At 45.1% G+C, this 15,884-nt stretch overlaps 2 protein-coding genes across 3 annotated transcripts in view; both read right to left on the bottom strand.

The window, feature by feature from the left end:
• LOC111982240 (vacuolar protein sorting-associated protein 54-like) overlaps window positions 1–9,196 on the bottom strand; it is a 22,994-nt gene extending 13,798 nt beyond the window's left edge. Inside the window, 10 exon segments of the mRNA XM_024013784.2 lie at window positions 3,544–3,599; window positions 3,835–3,942; window positions 4,662–4,788; window positions 5,145–5,530; window positions 5,640–5,771; window positions 6,026–6,060; window positions 6,229–6,313; window positions 6,715–6,959; window positions 7,387–7,558; window positions 9,057–9,196. Of these exon segments, the coding sequence (XP_023869552.1) occupies window positions 3,544–3,599; window positions 3,835–3,942; window positions 4,662–4,788; window positions 5,145–5,530; window positions 5,640–5,771; window positions 6,026–6,060; window positions 6,229–6,313; window positions 6,715–6,959; window positions 7,387–7,528 (1,316 nt within the window). The 5' untranslated portion in view covers window positions 7,529–7,558; window positions 9,057–9,196.
• A 2,179-nt stretch (window positions 9,197–11,375) lies between these two features.
• The window catches only part of LOC111982389 (E3 ubiquitin-protein ligase pellino homolog 1), a 44,757-nt gene continuing 40,248 nt past the window's right edge, over window positions 11,376–15,884 (bottom strand). For both annotated transcript variants that reach the window (XM_024013956.3, XM_024013955.3), the window contains 4 exons: window positions 15,574–15,675; window positions 14,929–15,144; window positions 14,508–14,696; window positions 11,376–13,284 (listed from right to left, as the gene is read on the bottom strand). In XM_024013956.3, coding sequence (XP_023869724.1) covers window positions 12,697–13,284; window positions 14,508–14,696; window positions 14,929–15,144; window positions 15,574–15,675 — 1,095 coding nt within the window. In that variant the 3' untranslated portion in view covers window positions 11,376–12,696. The remainder of the gene's footprint in view (window positions 13,285–14,507; window positions 14,697–14,928; window positions 15,145–15,573; window positions 15,676–15,884) is intronic.

Raw genomic sequence — 15,884 nt, forward strand, 5'->3', positions numbered from 1 at the left:
CCATCTCTCCCATTCCCTCTCTTTCTCAGCTGAGCCACTAGCCTCGCGTGGTGGAGGTGAGCATCGCGCGCCAGATCTCCCTGCGCTCCGAGGCTTTCTTCCACGCCATGTCCTCCCAGCACGAGCTCCAGGACCGCCTCACCGAAACCGCCCGCGCCGTGGCAGTCCTCCGGGGCCCGCACGGGCGCCCATCGAGCATCATGTGCGAAGGCCCGCTGCGGGCACTGCGGCAGGCTACACGGCTCCAACTGCGCGCGGCTGCACAACAAGCTGAAGCTGATGGCGGCGGTGCATCAGAGCCAGCCCACTGTGCAGCTGCTGCTCTCCACCTCGGAGTTCGTTGGGGCCTGGAGCTCATCGCCACCACCAAGGAGGTGCTGCAGCTGAGGCTGCAGGGGATACACAGCTTCGGTGGGGGGGAGAGTGTGTGTTACGTACTCAGATCTATCAGCACACGTGGTGACACTTGTCTGATTTAAATGGCTGACACTCATGAGACAACCGTACATCAATATAGTAGCAGCGTACTGCACTATTTATTGTGAGTAAGCTGAACACAATACAGCAGTGGTTGCAGAACGATGTCAGCTGAAAGTTTAAATACACACCACGTCTGTTGGAATCTTTTCCAGAGTTTCATGTCAATAAGTCATTTTAAACACGAGTCGCCTAAACATAGTGAAATACTCTGTGTATTGAGTGTGGCCTTGTGATGTGACGTCCTCCTGTCTCCCCCCCCCCTGCAGACACCTGGGCTCGCAGCTGTGTGAGATGGAGAAGCTGATAGACAAGATGATGGTGGAGGACTTTAGCATGTACTCCAGGAGTGACCTCAGCAGGAGTCTGGAGGAAGACGGACAGGTCATGGAGAAGGTCTGTACCATTGAGATAAAAATATAACAATGTTTAATTTAATTTAAGTTGAGTTCAACCATAAATGGAAATGTTGAGAATGCTGTTAGTGTAGTTAGGAGCACCAAACTAGGTTGTTTATTTTGTCACAGTGGTCACTGTTCACAGATGCAAACAAACGTTCAGTCTCAATTAAGGTGGGGTCTGACTCTTCCGTTGCTACTTGGAATCAAGTGAATGCAAAAAGGGCACTTTGGGGCATCTTGAGATTGTTCAGAGGAAACATCATGTGTGATATCTCTTCAATCATCACCAAATTTACATTTCAGTAGCCAAGCATTTGCCTTTGTTTATTATGGTATGGAACTTTGATGACTCTGAAGGGATTTTAATTATCCCTTTGCGGAAACGTTGTTTAATTGGTTTGAAATATGAATCTCTTGTTTATTTTAATTGATGAATTGGTTGTCTTATCATAATTGATCTCTTGAAGTAAAAATTACTCTGATTGGGTTATTGGGTTTTATAGTATTTTCTCTCCTCTGTGTGTGTGTGTGTGTGTGTGTGTGTGTGTGTGTGTGTGGGGGGGGTGAATGCACCAATTTGTAAGTCGCTCTGGATAAGAGCGTCTGCTAAATGACTTAAATGTAAATGTAAATGTGTGTAGGCTACATACCCCTCCCACCTCTGAAGCACATGTTACTGTAGCCTACTGACGTTCGAAGCGTGATTATGAAATTAGGGACATATTTCTAATTACAGAAGAATTAGGCCCACAGAATTATACCTATGGAGGAGCGGCTTCTATGGAGGAACTTTAAATGTCTGAACTTCCGACAGTTGGCTTAACGTTGGACTAGAGCTAGCTAGCAAGCTTGTGTGTGCAGAGCAGCAACAGAATTAAAAGCACGTCTTACCTTTCTGTTGTTTTTCCTCATCAATCTCCACACAATACCCCATAATGACAAAGCAAAAACTAGTTTAGACATTTTTGCAAATGTATTAAAAATTAACTTAAATCACATTTACATAATTATTCAGACACTTTACTAAGTACTTTGTTGAAGCACCTTTGGCACCGCTTGGCACACCTGTATTTGGGGAGTTTCTCCCATTCTTCTCTGCAGATCCTCTCAAGCTCTGTCAGGTTGGACAGGGAGCGTTGCTGCACAGCTATTTTCAGGTCTCTCCAGAGATGTTTGATCGGTTACTGGCTCAGGCTCGGCCACTCAAGGACATTGAGACTCACGAAGCCGGTTTTCCATCAAGGATCTCTGTACTTTGATCCTTTCATCTTTCCCTTGGAACTGACTAGTCTCCTAGTCTCCCAAAGCATGATGCTACCACCACCATGCTTCACCGTAGGGATGGTGCCAGGTTTCCTCCAGACGTAATGCTTGGCATTCAGGTCACAAGGTTGAATCTTGGTTTCATCAGACCAGACAATCTTGTTTCTCATGGTCTGAGAGTCTTTAGGTGCCCTTTGGCAAACTCCAAGCAGGCTGTGATGTGCCTTTTACTGAGGAGTGGCTTCCGTCTGGCCACTCTACCATAAAGGCCTGATTGGTGGAGGGCTGCAAGATGGTTGTCCTTCTGGAAGGTCCTCCCATCTCCACAGAGGAACTCTGGAGCTCTGTCAGAGTGACCATCGGTTTCTTGGTCACCTCCTTGACCGTGACCCGTCTCCCCCGATTGCTCAGTTCGGCCGGGTGGCCAGCTCTAGGAAGAGTCTTGGTGGTTCCAAACTTCTTCCATTTAAGAATGATGGAGGTCACTGTGTTCTTGGAGACCTTCAATGCTGCAGAATCTTTTTGGTACCCTTCCCCAGATCTGTGACTCGACACAATCCTGTCTCGGAGCTCTACAGACAATTCCTTCGACCTCATGGCTTGGTTTGTGCTCTGACATGCACTGTCAAATATGGAACCTTTATATAGACAGGTGTCTACCTTTCCAAATCATGTCCAATCAATTGAATTTACCATAGGTGGACTCCAATCAAGTTGTAGAAACATCTCAAGGATGATCAATGGAAACAAGAACACCTGAGCACAATTGAGTCTCATAACAAAGTGTCTGATAACTTATGTAAATAAGGTATGTTTTTCAATTTTTTTTGAAAAACCTGTTTTTGCTTTGTCATTATGGGGTATTGTGTGTAGATTGCGGAGGATTTGTATTTATTTAATCCATTTTAGAATAAGGCTGTAACGTAACAAAATGTGGAATAAGTCAAGGGTTCTGAATACTTTCCGAAGGCACTGTATGTCTCTATTTATGCAACAAAAAATAAAAACGTGGGGGGCCAAATCAAAATGATCTGAAGGCAGAATTTGGTCAGCGGGCCGCCCGTTGAAGAGCCCTGTCCTAAACAATACGTTTCTATCTGACAATCTAACGTTACGCCCTCAATTAGATTTCCACACACACATTGTTTTCACAGCCCTCGTGTCATACTCCAAGCACCGCTTTCAATAGCAGGATGTCAGATTAACGCAGTTTAACTCATTGTTGTTGTTAAGACAACCAAACAACTGGGTTAGCTTCCTTTCCTTTGTTGAGGAAGGATTCTCAGAACACCAGGCCATATTTTGACCACACGTCCAGTGCATTCGGGAGATATTACCTTTAGCTCAATGTGCTCAAGCATATACAAAACGCATGCAATGTATAGCTAGCTGTACTACTCACTTCGTGACGATGTCAGTGTCAATTTCTTCAACCTGCGACACCGAGTCGACAACAGACTGCGGGATAAGAGTGTTACTTTCCATATCGGTTTTACTCATTCAAAATGCATTTCTCGTTTGATACAGGTGTGCTAGCTCAGGAATAGACCAACAAAGTGGAACTGGGAGGGGGTGCTGGAGGAGAGGTTTTGGGAAATACTCTTAATATGGCAAAGCCCTTTTCCTAATTTCACCATAAATCTTTATGATCATGAATATAGTCTGCTCTGATACTTTTTGTCTGGTCTTTTACCTGTGTGACGATGCTTTTGGCTGCTAGGATCATCTCGTCGCTGTAGATGTCCAGAAAATCCAGCTTCCGCTGCCTCAGCAAGCCAAACACCAGAGACTCCAGCCTGTCCTGTCCCCCCCCCCCACACACACACACACACACACACACACACACACACACACACACAGAGAGAGAGAGACAGAGAGTGAGCAATACTATAAAACCCAATAACGCCAATCAGAGTAATTCTTTACTTCAAGAGATCAATTATGATATGACACCAATTCATCAATTAAATTACAATAAACAAAGAGATTCATATTTCAAACCAATTAACACAATGATTTCCACGTAATGCAGATAATTAAAATCTCCTTCAGAGTCATTCAAAGTTCCATACACATAACAAAAGGCAATTGGCAATTGAGCTACTGAAATGTAAATTAGGGTTGATGATTGAAGATATCAACACACTGATGTTTCCTCTGATCTGAACAATCTCGAGATTGCCCCAAACGTGCCATTTGCATTCACTTGATTCCAAGTAGCAAACGGAAGAGTCAGACCCACCTTTATTGAGACTGAACGTTTGTGTTGCATCTGTGACCACTGTGACAAAAAACAACCTCAGTATGGCGCTCCAACTACACCGTCACATTCTCAACATTTACGGGTGAACTCAGCATCAACCTTCAAACCAGAACTTATTTTTGTCTTCTGACAGCGGATTTAGTGCATTTAAACCTTTATGTAGCCAGGTAAGTCATTTGAGAACGAATGAGTTAAATATAAAACGACCACAGAATTAAATATAAACATTGTTCATATTTTATCTCAACGGTACAGACCTTCTCCATGACCTGTCCGTCTTCCTCCAGACTCCTGCTGAGGTCACTCCTGGAGTACATGCTAAAGTCCTCCACCATCATCTTGTCTATCAGCTTCTCCATCTCACACAGCTGCGAGCCCAGGTGTCTGCAGGGGGGGGGGAGACAGGAGACGTCACAGGGTCCAAAGGCCACACTCTGAATACACAGAGCAGTTCACTGTGGGACTCGTGTTTAAAATGACTTATATTGACATGAAACTCTGTGAAAAGTATTCCAACTAGACGTGGTGTGTATTTGAAACTTTCAGCATGACATCGTTCTGCAACCACTCTGTATTCGTGCTTCAAGCTTACTCACAATAAATAGTTGGCGTGGACTGCTGCTTACTATGATTTGTTGTATGTCGTTTGTCTCATATGAGTGTCAGCGCATTTAATCAGACAAGTGTCACCACTGTGTGCGTCGATAGATCTGAGTACGTAACACACCCATCCCCCCCACCTGAAGCTGTGTATCCCCTGCAGCTCCTGCTGCAGCACCTCCTTGGTGGTGGCGATGAGCTCCAGGGCCCCAACGAACTCCGAGGTGGAGAGCAGCAGCTGCACAGTGGGCTGGCTCTGATGCACCGCCGCCATCAGCTTCAGCTTGTTGTGCAGCCGCGCGCAGTTGGAGCGCGTCAACGCCTGCCGCAGTGCCCGCAGCGGGCCTTCGCACATGATGCACTCGATGGCGGCCGTGCGGCCCCGGAGGACTGCCACGGCGCGGGCGGTTTCGGTGAGGCGGTCCTGGAGCTCGTGCTGGGAGGACATGGCGTGGAAGAAGGCCTCGGAGCGCAGGGAGATCTGGCGCGCGATGCTCACCTCCACCACGTCGAGGTAGTGGCTCAGCTGAGAAAGAGAGGGATGGAGAGAGGGAGAAGCCAACAACAGGAAACATGACGGTGAAGCAATGAAACGACGCAGGACATGACAATTGTTCAAATGTTCGCCGGCTCACCTTTTCCTGTAGTAACCGTGACGATGCCATGTCCCTGCTGCTCTTCCGCCCAGCGCTGTTGAAGTGGGACCACGGTAGGACCGCGTTAAAGGTCGTGGGGTCGTCTAGTGCAAAGTCAGGCTTCATGAAGATCTGTTTAAGCCAGACACCAGGCAAATATTCATTTTGGAATCCAGAACAAAATATTATGTGTGCTGCTCTGTCTAGACAAGGGAGATATTAATACAATTCAAAATATATGATGTAAAAAAACGTTTACGGTATTAATGACAGTTTGAGGATCATGAACGCATACAGTCAAATCAAGGGGACAAAACGGTTCAACAGGGCTCTAGAAATCCCCACAACTCACACGGATACATCACAAAACAAGAGGAAGTAATTACCTTGGGCACCTGCTCCAACTCCGTTCTTGATTTGTCTACGAAGAAGAGAAAGTGAAAGAGCACATTAGTTGAATCAACTCACCTCAACACTGAAAGGAAATGTGATATTTGACAAAACAAATAAGATTGATTTGTCCGTATGGTCCAGAATAGATACTGTAGGCCCCAGTCATTATGGTGCAGAGCTGTTTAATATTGCATACCGTGGTTGTTTGTGATGCTGGAGACAGCATCCAGCTCATCCTTGTTGGGACAGATATTCTTGCATCGCTCATGGATTTTCTCCCTCTACAGAGAAACACAGACACAATTTAGTTTAGGCCTAATAGCTTATACAGTTTAATTATAGTGGATACATTTTCTAAGTGCTATTTCGACCATGAGTAAAGGGAAGAGGAGAAAGACTTAGAAATAGCTTAAAAGGCCATGTTCATTACATTCAAACAATAGAAAGAGGATTTGACACCTGGACTGTGTTCATCAGGCACCAAACAGACAAACTGGAAGGGACTATCTGGATTTGCCCAATAAGAAATGCAAATTTTTATTATCCATTGCAACATGTTTTTAAATGTTTTCTGTTGCATGCCCTAATGAACACAACCCAAGCCAGACAGTGGCCTCTACTTCTGTCCAATCTACTGAATAATTCAAACTGAATGACAGGGGCAGCAGGGTGTGTTGGTTACCTGAGCTGTTTCCTGCAGGTAGGGGCCAAAGTGTTCCTTTGTGATGTTGGGGAGGTAGAAGGAGGGCATGACTTCTGTCTCGGCAAAGTCCAGGCCCCAGGATTTGGTGAAGAAGTCAGACTCCCTCTTGGCCAGCCGTGGGTCGTTCAGCGCGGCTGGAAGGTTCACCTTGGAGTTGTACACCGTCCACCTCTGCTGGTTGGCCACCACCGACGGGCCCTCGCACAGCCCCCGGGCTGCCTCGCCTGAAAGGGCACGTGGGAAATGTAGTCAGTAGAAACCTTCAGCAGTAATAAAACATTTAATGCATCTTGAGATGCATTCCATGGTTGCGCTCCAATTCTCTAGCCTGACCCACCATCCTCACCGATGCGCTCTTACTGAGGCTACCAATTCTCTACTACCCTTCACCAAGAAGTGTGCACTATTTCACTTCCGTTAATGCATTTAAAAGCTTTGGATTGGTGCAAGAATGGCTGGAGGGAGTGCCTTACACCAGTCCATTCCTTTTAAATCCATGAGGGAGAGTGTACAAGTGCAAACTTTGGGAGAGGGGTAGAAAATAGGACTGGAGTCAGCATATGGTTGATCAACAGTGACACAAGATGAACCTTTATAGATATTAATCTTGTAAGACTGCTGGCCAACCATAAATGTAGGCTAGTTCTTTACCCGTGGGCTCCTTGGGGCAGACATCGGGCAGGGAGTGGACGGGCCTGTAGTGTCGTGAGGAAGAGTCCCTGTCCTTCCGGAAGATCCCCTCGCTGCCACCACTGCTGGGATGAGGCACTGGGGAGGAGCTGTGGGAGGCCATGGCATCGGTGCACCTCTCCACGGAGGCTAGCTGAGTTAGCAAACATAGCACTGAGTCAGAGAGTATCAATACAAAACAAAGACATAGCCTAAACATTCATGTTTGCGGTAACAAAATAACGAGCACTAAACCGGACCATCTGCAGAGTTCTTAGGTCCAATGGCATTGAAAATAGGGCCATAGAAAACTTGTCAGTAGTCAATCCATTCAAAAGTCAGCCCATTTTTCTGTGCACGGCAATGGCTTTCAGTTATTGTCACAAGTCACTAGTGTGAAGCAGAAGTGAAAGTGCAGGTGTATTGATGCTCAGACAATTCTGGCTCAGAGGTGCAGTTGAGCAGATGAGGAAAGCGATGCCTTTTGACTCACTTCCTCTGTGTATTGATTCAGTTATTGCTTTGTCTGCATAACTAGCCCAGTCTACCGAAACTGAATGATCAAATTCAAAGTAATTCATCATTGGTGGTTAAGGTAGAGGGTGCCTAGAACAGGGCCTATGTTAACCAATATAATCAGACTAGAAGACAGTGTTGTGTAAGCAACAGACTATGATTAACTGCCTACAGGAGCGAAGACCCTTTGTTGTCTAATCTGTCTGTTGAAAAGATTAGGGTGAAAGGTGGGCAGGTGCCTAGGCTACAATCAGCTCCTGACAATATCGTCGTGTTGTCAGTTTCAGTAACATACATTATCGAATGCAGGGTGAACTTAGAAAACCAGAGACATAGATATATTACGTCTGTCATATGACTGATTTACACCAACGTCACGTGCATCACAAGACACTGAACACGTCATTGGGCAATGACATCGTAGCTGCCTATTTCAACAACGTCAAATGTTAACGCATGTAGCTTGCTAACTAACTTAATGGACAGCTACTGTCAGCCTAAATTCGCTAGCTATATGGATCAAAACTGTACTATTCAAAATGTCAAGAAAATATAGTCAGCTATTTCTGCGATTCAGATAATGTTCCAACTCCACCAGGAATGATGATGTGGTCAATTAACTAACGTTAGCTGGGTAACTTATCTGATCAGATGACATTAACCTAGTTAGCGTTAGTTATTTCACTTTTTTAATCGCTAGATAACTGAGAAGAGAGGTGTTTGCCTCACCACACTGCTAGACAACTGCAGCGCCTTAACTATCTCAGGTGGGGAACAAGATAGCACGATAACTCTAGTTAGCTAAGTAGGTAACGTTAACTACTATAGCTAAATATTAAACACCGCCGTCCACATTCACATTTCCCCGTCATGCGGCAACATTAACTGTCATTGACCATTTTTCTAATTACTCTTTACAGACGAGATACGATTAACTCTTCGAGCATCGATATTCGAGTAGCTACCCACGACTGCAGCGGCCTGAAGAGACCAGCTGGTTACACGTAGACTGATAATCGAAGCTAGCAAAATGCTAGCCCGACAGCCAAACAGAGACGGAAGCAGTCCACACAAATACATGACCGCTGAGCTTTTTCTGAAGAGCAGACAAAAAGAAGATGCGTCATGTCTGGTACCTGTTGTTAGAAACACATTAGTTCTTGATTCTTCTTTCCACCATCACGCAAACATTAGACGAACCAGGAGAAAACATCAAGCAAACCACCGCCGCCGGTACCGTAACCAGGATGCACTGCGCGAACAATCTTCTTCGAGTTCTTTCGTGCATAACGATGCAGTCAATTTCGTCACAGCACACTGTTACAACGTACTTTACTGCAGGGATGGGCGTGGGGGCCATGAAGGGCTGCAGTGGCCCTTGGCGTGGGTCTGCGTACCCACATCCATACACCCCCTCCCCACCTTGCAAGCAAAACATTTTAGTGGCATGTGAGTGAAGAGATACAAAAAAAATTAAGTAAATTTCCTGCAATTTTACACATTTGCTATGGGGGTGTAGAGAAAATGGTGCAGTTTTAAAGCAAGTTTGCTGCAATTCTACACATTTAGCCATGGGGCAGAGAGAACATTTTGCAATTGTATGACTCATTTCATGAAATTCTACTCATTTTGCCATAGGGTGGAGAGAAAAATGTGCAGTTTTACAGCTTATTTCCTGCAGTTCTACACATTTCAAACTTTATTTGTCACATTTTTTATTTAACTAGGCAAGTCAGTTAAGAACAATTTCTTATTTACAATGACAGTGGGTTTACTGCCTTTTTCAGGAGCAGAATGACAGGTGTTTACCTTGTCAGCTCTGGGATTTGATCTAGCAATCTAGCAACCTCTCGGTTAACCACTAGGCTAACCACTAGGCTACCTGCCACCCACTAGCAACCTCTCAGTTACTGGTTCTAACCACTAGGCTACCTGCCGCCCCCACATGCGCTGAATACAACATGTGTAGGACTTACAGTGAAATGCTTACTTACAAGCCCTTAACCAACAGTGCAGTTCAAGAAAGAGTTAAGAAAATATTTACCAAATAAACAAAAGTAACAAAATTATAAAAAGTAACACAATAAAGTAACAATAACAAGGCTATATACAGGGGGTACCGGTAACGAGTCAATGTGCGGGGGTACAGGTTAGTCAAGGTAATTTGTACATGAAGGTAGGGGTGAAGTGTCTACGCATAGATAATCAACCACGGGTAGCAGCAGTGTAAAAAACAAATGGGGGGGGGGTCAATGTAAATGATCCGGTGGCCATTTGGTTAATTGTTCAGCAGTCTTATGGCTTGGGGGTAGAAGCTGTTAAGGAGCCTTTTGGTCCTAGACTTGACGCTCCGGTACCGCTTGCCGTGCGGTAGAAGAGAACAGTCTATGACTTTGGTGATTGGAGTCTTTGACAATTTTTTGGGCTTTCCTCTGACACCATCTAGTATATAGGTCCTGGATGGTAGGAGGCTTGGTCTCAGTGATGTACTGGGCCGTAAGCACTACCCTCTGTATCGCCTTACCTTCAGATGCCGAGCAGTTACTATACCTGGCATTGATGCAACCGGACAGGATGCTCTCGATGGTGCAGCTGTAGAACTTTTTGAGGATCTTGGGACCCATGCCAAATCTTTTCAGTCTCATGGGGAAAAGGTATTGTCGTGCCCTCTTCACGACTGTCTTAGTGTGTTTGGACCATGATAGTTCGTTGGTGATGTGGACACTAAGGAACTTGAAACTCCCGACCCGCTCCCTGTTGACGTTAATGGGGGCCTGTTCGGCCCACCTTTAACCTGTAGTCCACGATCAGCTCCTTTGTCTTGCTCACATTGAGGGAGAGGTTGTTGTCCTGGCACCACACTGCCAGGTCTCTGACCTCCTCCGTATAGGCTGTCTCGTCGTTGTCGGTGATAAGGCCTACCACTGTTGTGTCATTTTGCCATAGGATGAAGGCAAATGTTTGCAGTTTTTAATATGATAACTGATGATCAATGGGCCCCACCCCGGTCGGTAATTCACCCATGCTTACTACAAGTTTAGATAGCTGGCCGCTAGACTAACTTACCAATCAAAAAAACGTTTAGCTGACTTGGGCTATTTGAGTGACTGCTGATGCGCAACCAAATTTCGAAATTGCACCTTGTGTATTCTATTATTAAGTAAGTTGAGAGTTTCTAAAAAAAAAAATACAAATATAGTTGCCCATCTCCAACCTACTGCTTATAACTGACAATTTTCACATTCTCATAAGTGGCAAAAGTCATTTTTATGTGAACTAGCTAGTACTGTCAATCCAAATGAATACTGTGTATAATAGGGTGAATGTTATTGCATATCTTATTTATTTTAGCTAAATAAACCAAATATCTAGTATACATGAGTTCTGTCCAGTGTGGATTGATGATCTTGGATTCCAACAGTGGACTGGAAAAAGAGAGCACTCACACAAATGTGAACAATTTAAAAGCTTTTAACTTTTATTGTTTCCAGTTGGTAAAAAAATCTGTTGTCTGCAACAGCAACCCTCTCTGCAGAAATAATACTCAACATCCTGTATAAAGGCATCAGGCGATCAAGAGCATATAAAGCAGAACAAACTGGTAAAACATGAATGTAAGTTGGTTGAACGGTAAAGAAAATAAGCTCTCACACATTACTCAAATTGAGGTACAAATCACTGCGTAAATTAAGATCAGAAGACGATACATGGGTAAAGTAACATACACACAAACATAAACATAAATATTATATACACACTGAATGCAGGTACACATGGAAGATGAGAAGGTAACATTTTCATACCATATGAAAAGTCAATGTGTTTAGGGCCACACTTCAATTGAAAAAAAAACTGATCACTTGCTTTGAACAGTCTGGACATTCAGATATGTGTCATTGTCAACAAGTTTCCATTAGTCAATTCATAGATCTGTTTCTCCAGTCCTTGTTCAGAAGGGCGGAAGGGTACACAGAGAGAAAAGTGATATTATTTTGTATTATGTAATTCTTCCACTTCTAATACCACCTTATACCTACGTGTTGATGTGGTGATTGATAGCATTAAGATAGAGTACATGTTGGGATTCATGGTAAAAAAGGTACAAGCCCATAAGCACTTTTTTTATGCAATTGCCAAATATTGATTTAATAGGCCTAGTTTAACAACATGGGTCTTCATGTCTAAGAAAAAGGAGGTCATTCCAAAACAGTAGCTAGCATTACAAAGTATGCTTGTTTCTGCTACAATTGCCTCMTAAGTTTCAGATAGAAAAAGAAATGACTATAAACGTCAAGCCACACACACACAGCCTCACAATGGATTTTGCATCAGAACATTACAAATCTGCACCTGTGGAAGAGTTTTCTGTGTTAGCATATACTGTAGCGCTTTTTTATTGTTAACATAAAAATAGAATTATAGTATCGAAAACAGCACTGCTAGAAAAAAGGTCACTTGAAATGAGAGAAGCAAAAAAAAGTATTCCGTAGCTCTCCAAAATATTTAAGTTAAGAAATGTTTAACAGTCCTTTAAGCTGTTTTTCCACCATTCACTTGGTTATTGAATGGCCCTTGGGTCATGTTCATTAGCCACCAAACAGAAGAAAACTGTCTGAAACAGTGAGGGACTACCTGGATTTGTCCAATAAGAAACTAAAATGTTCATTTTCTGTTGCAAAACGTTTTAAGATGTTTTCGGTTGTGTGCCTTAATGATCACAACCCTGGTAGTTGTGAAGCGTCAGTTGGGGTTTGGGAGGAGACCRCTGTCCATTATCTAGTCCAGGGGCCCTTGGAAGATGAGTCTGAGGTAGCCGCTCTCGCCGGCCAGCTGCTGCACGCAGAACGGACACGCGGCGTGGAAAGTGTGCGTGCCGTGTGGCAGCGGGATCTGGCTCCAGAACGCCGCCGTCTTCTCCGAGCACACATGACCGCACGGACTAAAGGCGTGTGTGGGCGGTGCCGCGTCCAAGTAAAACCCTGCCTCACACCCCAGCCATAACGGTACATATGGCCCCCTGGTTCGGCACATGGGGCACTCCCTCTCMCGGCCCACCTCCACCACCTCATCMTCRGGCTCCCGTCCTTGGCCTCCCCAGSYRTGGTAGCCGTGCACATGGCCGCATCGGAGGTAGGCCCAGGGCTGTTTCTCATCCAGGATCTCCTTGCGGCGGAGGCTGGGGAAGGCCAGGGTGTTGAAACCCACGGGGCACTGGGGCCGCCCGGCATTCAGCTCCTGCCTCAGGGCCTCCAGGTGCTTCACGGTGGGGGTGCGCGAGAGGCCCTCGGCCGTGCGCCACAGGAGGGTGGCGCCGCACAGGTCGATCAGCGAGCCATCCACCAGTTCCTGGCTCTCGCTCTCCACCTGCAATGGGAGAGAGGTGAGGACAAGAGACACAGAAATATTAGCAAACAGATGGCAAGATATTAACAAACACAATACAAACACATGCTCCACATGGAGTTGCTCTGCAGTCTGCCTTGATTAAATGTGTCAACGGTCCAGTAGACGGCAACCTACGGATGCCACATTTAATAGCTGTGGGGTGAAGTTGGGATCCTGGGTTCTCAATTAAGGGACTTAACGTAGTGCTTTTCATTCGTTTGGAGTGAGGAGAGATACTGTAAGTATATTTCAGTATTATATTGAGCATTGTCCTGTATTATTGGCCTTCAATATGTACCTCAATAATAGATCAAAGAAATCTTGGTTTTGTTTCAGACAGTGTGCAGACCTGCTGTGACTAAACCCATTGAACCAGCATCCCTTCCTCTCATCAGCTCTCTGCATTTCCTCCCCCCCTTCCTTGGCCGTTCTCGTGACTCAGTTTTAAAGTCTAAAGGCCAAACCACATCATAATCATAATAACAGCATGTCTCAGACTCTGTCATTCCTCCCAAAATGACGGTGAGGAAGGGGGGGGGGGGGGTATTCCTATGAGAATTCCTCTGACACACTGAAATCTTCCAAACTGACTGTGTGGTCTCTGGGAGGAAGGGATGGAACTTAAAAGTCTAGAGTCAGGGTTTCCCAGGGGAGATTATTATCAGTGACATAACAGACCTACATTATCACATAATAAATCAGAGTCCGATTTCTGTGCTTGAGAAACAGAGACCTCAAACAGCTAAAGCCCATCCAACCAGACTATTCTGTACAASTGAGATAACTMRTKAATTTGTTAAGATGTCCCATCTGCTCATWTCACAGAGCWGTTGTTYAATGGCTTAATGAAGTTACMCAAMAATAACATTTTGGAGGACGGTAGAGTCTATGTTCTGAAAAATTGTTCTAGAGTCAATTGTTCCGAGTTAAAGTGAGAACTGGGGATATTAGCTGGCGGCTTCCATTCAATTAGTCCAGTATGAATGCTTCAGAAACATCTACTTAAAACAATGTCCCTGCAAAACAATGGCAAGGCATGGCTTACAGGGAGGAGACTCACTCAATGAGACTGCACAGGAGTGTGTGCGTGAACATCTACACATGTTAGTGCTTGTTACTTCATGTGTGCGCACGCATCCGTGTGTGTGCATGTGTGCTTGTGTGCATGCTTGTGTCTGTGTATGTATCTACTAGCTACCCACCATCTTGCCCCGTTGCTGGGCAGAGCGGGTCTCTCTGAGGGTGAAGACGTTGCCACAGACAGAGATCTCTCTCCACACGCCCGGCTTGGAGTCCTGCGTGAAGCCGTGGCGAGGGTGCATCACCAGCACGCCATTAGTGGTCAGCCCGTCCATCTGTCCTTCCTGTGTCCTCCACTTGGCTGCCTTCTCCTGGGGGAAAGAAGGGATAGAAAGTAGAAAAGGAGAGTTTCAGAGATATGGGTGCAATACTTTTAGTTCTAATAGTTCATAGTTATTTCAAGGTGATATTATGACTTCTAAACATCATTGTATCATGCATGCTAATTGCAAATGCTTACAGAGGAACAGTATATCATATTAGTAGTATTTCTATCCTAATTATATGGCAGCTATTTTGTTGTCATCACAATCACCAACTCACCCCCAGGAAGATGTTCTTGGAGGAGTCGAAGCCGGCGGCGTAGATGTGAGCGGTGTACGGCGGGCTCCGCTGGCAGATGATGCGGCAGGCGAAGCGCGAGATGGTGCTCTGGATAGACTGGGTCTGGGTCTGGCCCTCCCCCCCGTGGCTCTGCTGGCTGCCAGGCACCGTGTCCGTCACCACAAAGTCTATGGGGCTCTCTGTGGAACGCCCAATCTGGGATGGAAGGGAAAAGAGGTACAGTATATGAGTAATCAGTGTATACTCCATTTAGCTTTAGTAATGTTCTTGCAAAAAAAAAGCTTTTAGAGAGGCATATATAGTAACTAAACTGATTCAGTTCTTTATTTAGATTAGCTTTAGGAATTCCAGATATGTATTCTATGTCTCAGTACTCAAATGGCTTCCTTTCCTTGTCTCCTTTTTATGTGGTCTCTCAACCATTAGTGCTTTCACTAAGATTGTTCCCTGTTAGCCAAGTCTTCTATCGTTTTCATGCCATTTATTAGTTAGAGTTATATAGTCTTACTCACATCGGCCACGGAGAGCGTGATCACACAGTCGACCATGAGTTGGCAAGACAGCACAACAGATCTGGGACCAGGCTTGACTTGAGCAGTGAGGACACGCTGAGGACACACTCACCTGGAACATGTCTGTATTGCTGTCATGAGTATACTCCACCACCACCGTCTGGGCCCGGGACAGAGTGTAGGAGATACTGTGCTGGTCCTTGTTGCTGATGGCCTGCAGGCGGTGAGGGAAAAGTTTGATGTTAGGAGTAGCCGGATGATGTCATTACCAATTACATTTACTTCAGGTGCCCTCGTTCTGAGTGGAGATATAATGCCTCTTATAGAGAGAAGCTTGTGTTTTTATCAAGCATACATTACATTGTATAAGAGCGTTTCTACGATTACAGAAAGAAGTCTTAAATTCCAGCATACAGTATGACC

Source organism: Salvelinus sp. IW2-2015, linkage group LG21 (assembly GCF_002910315.2).
Source record: "Salvelinus sp. IW2-2015 linkage group LG21, ASM291031v2, whole genome shotgun sequence".
Classification (NCBI taxonomy): Eukaryota; Metazoa; Chordata; class Actinopteri; order Salmoniformes; family Salmonidae; genus Salvelinus; species Salvelinus sp. IW2-2015.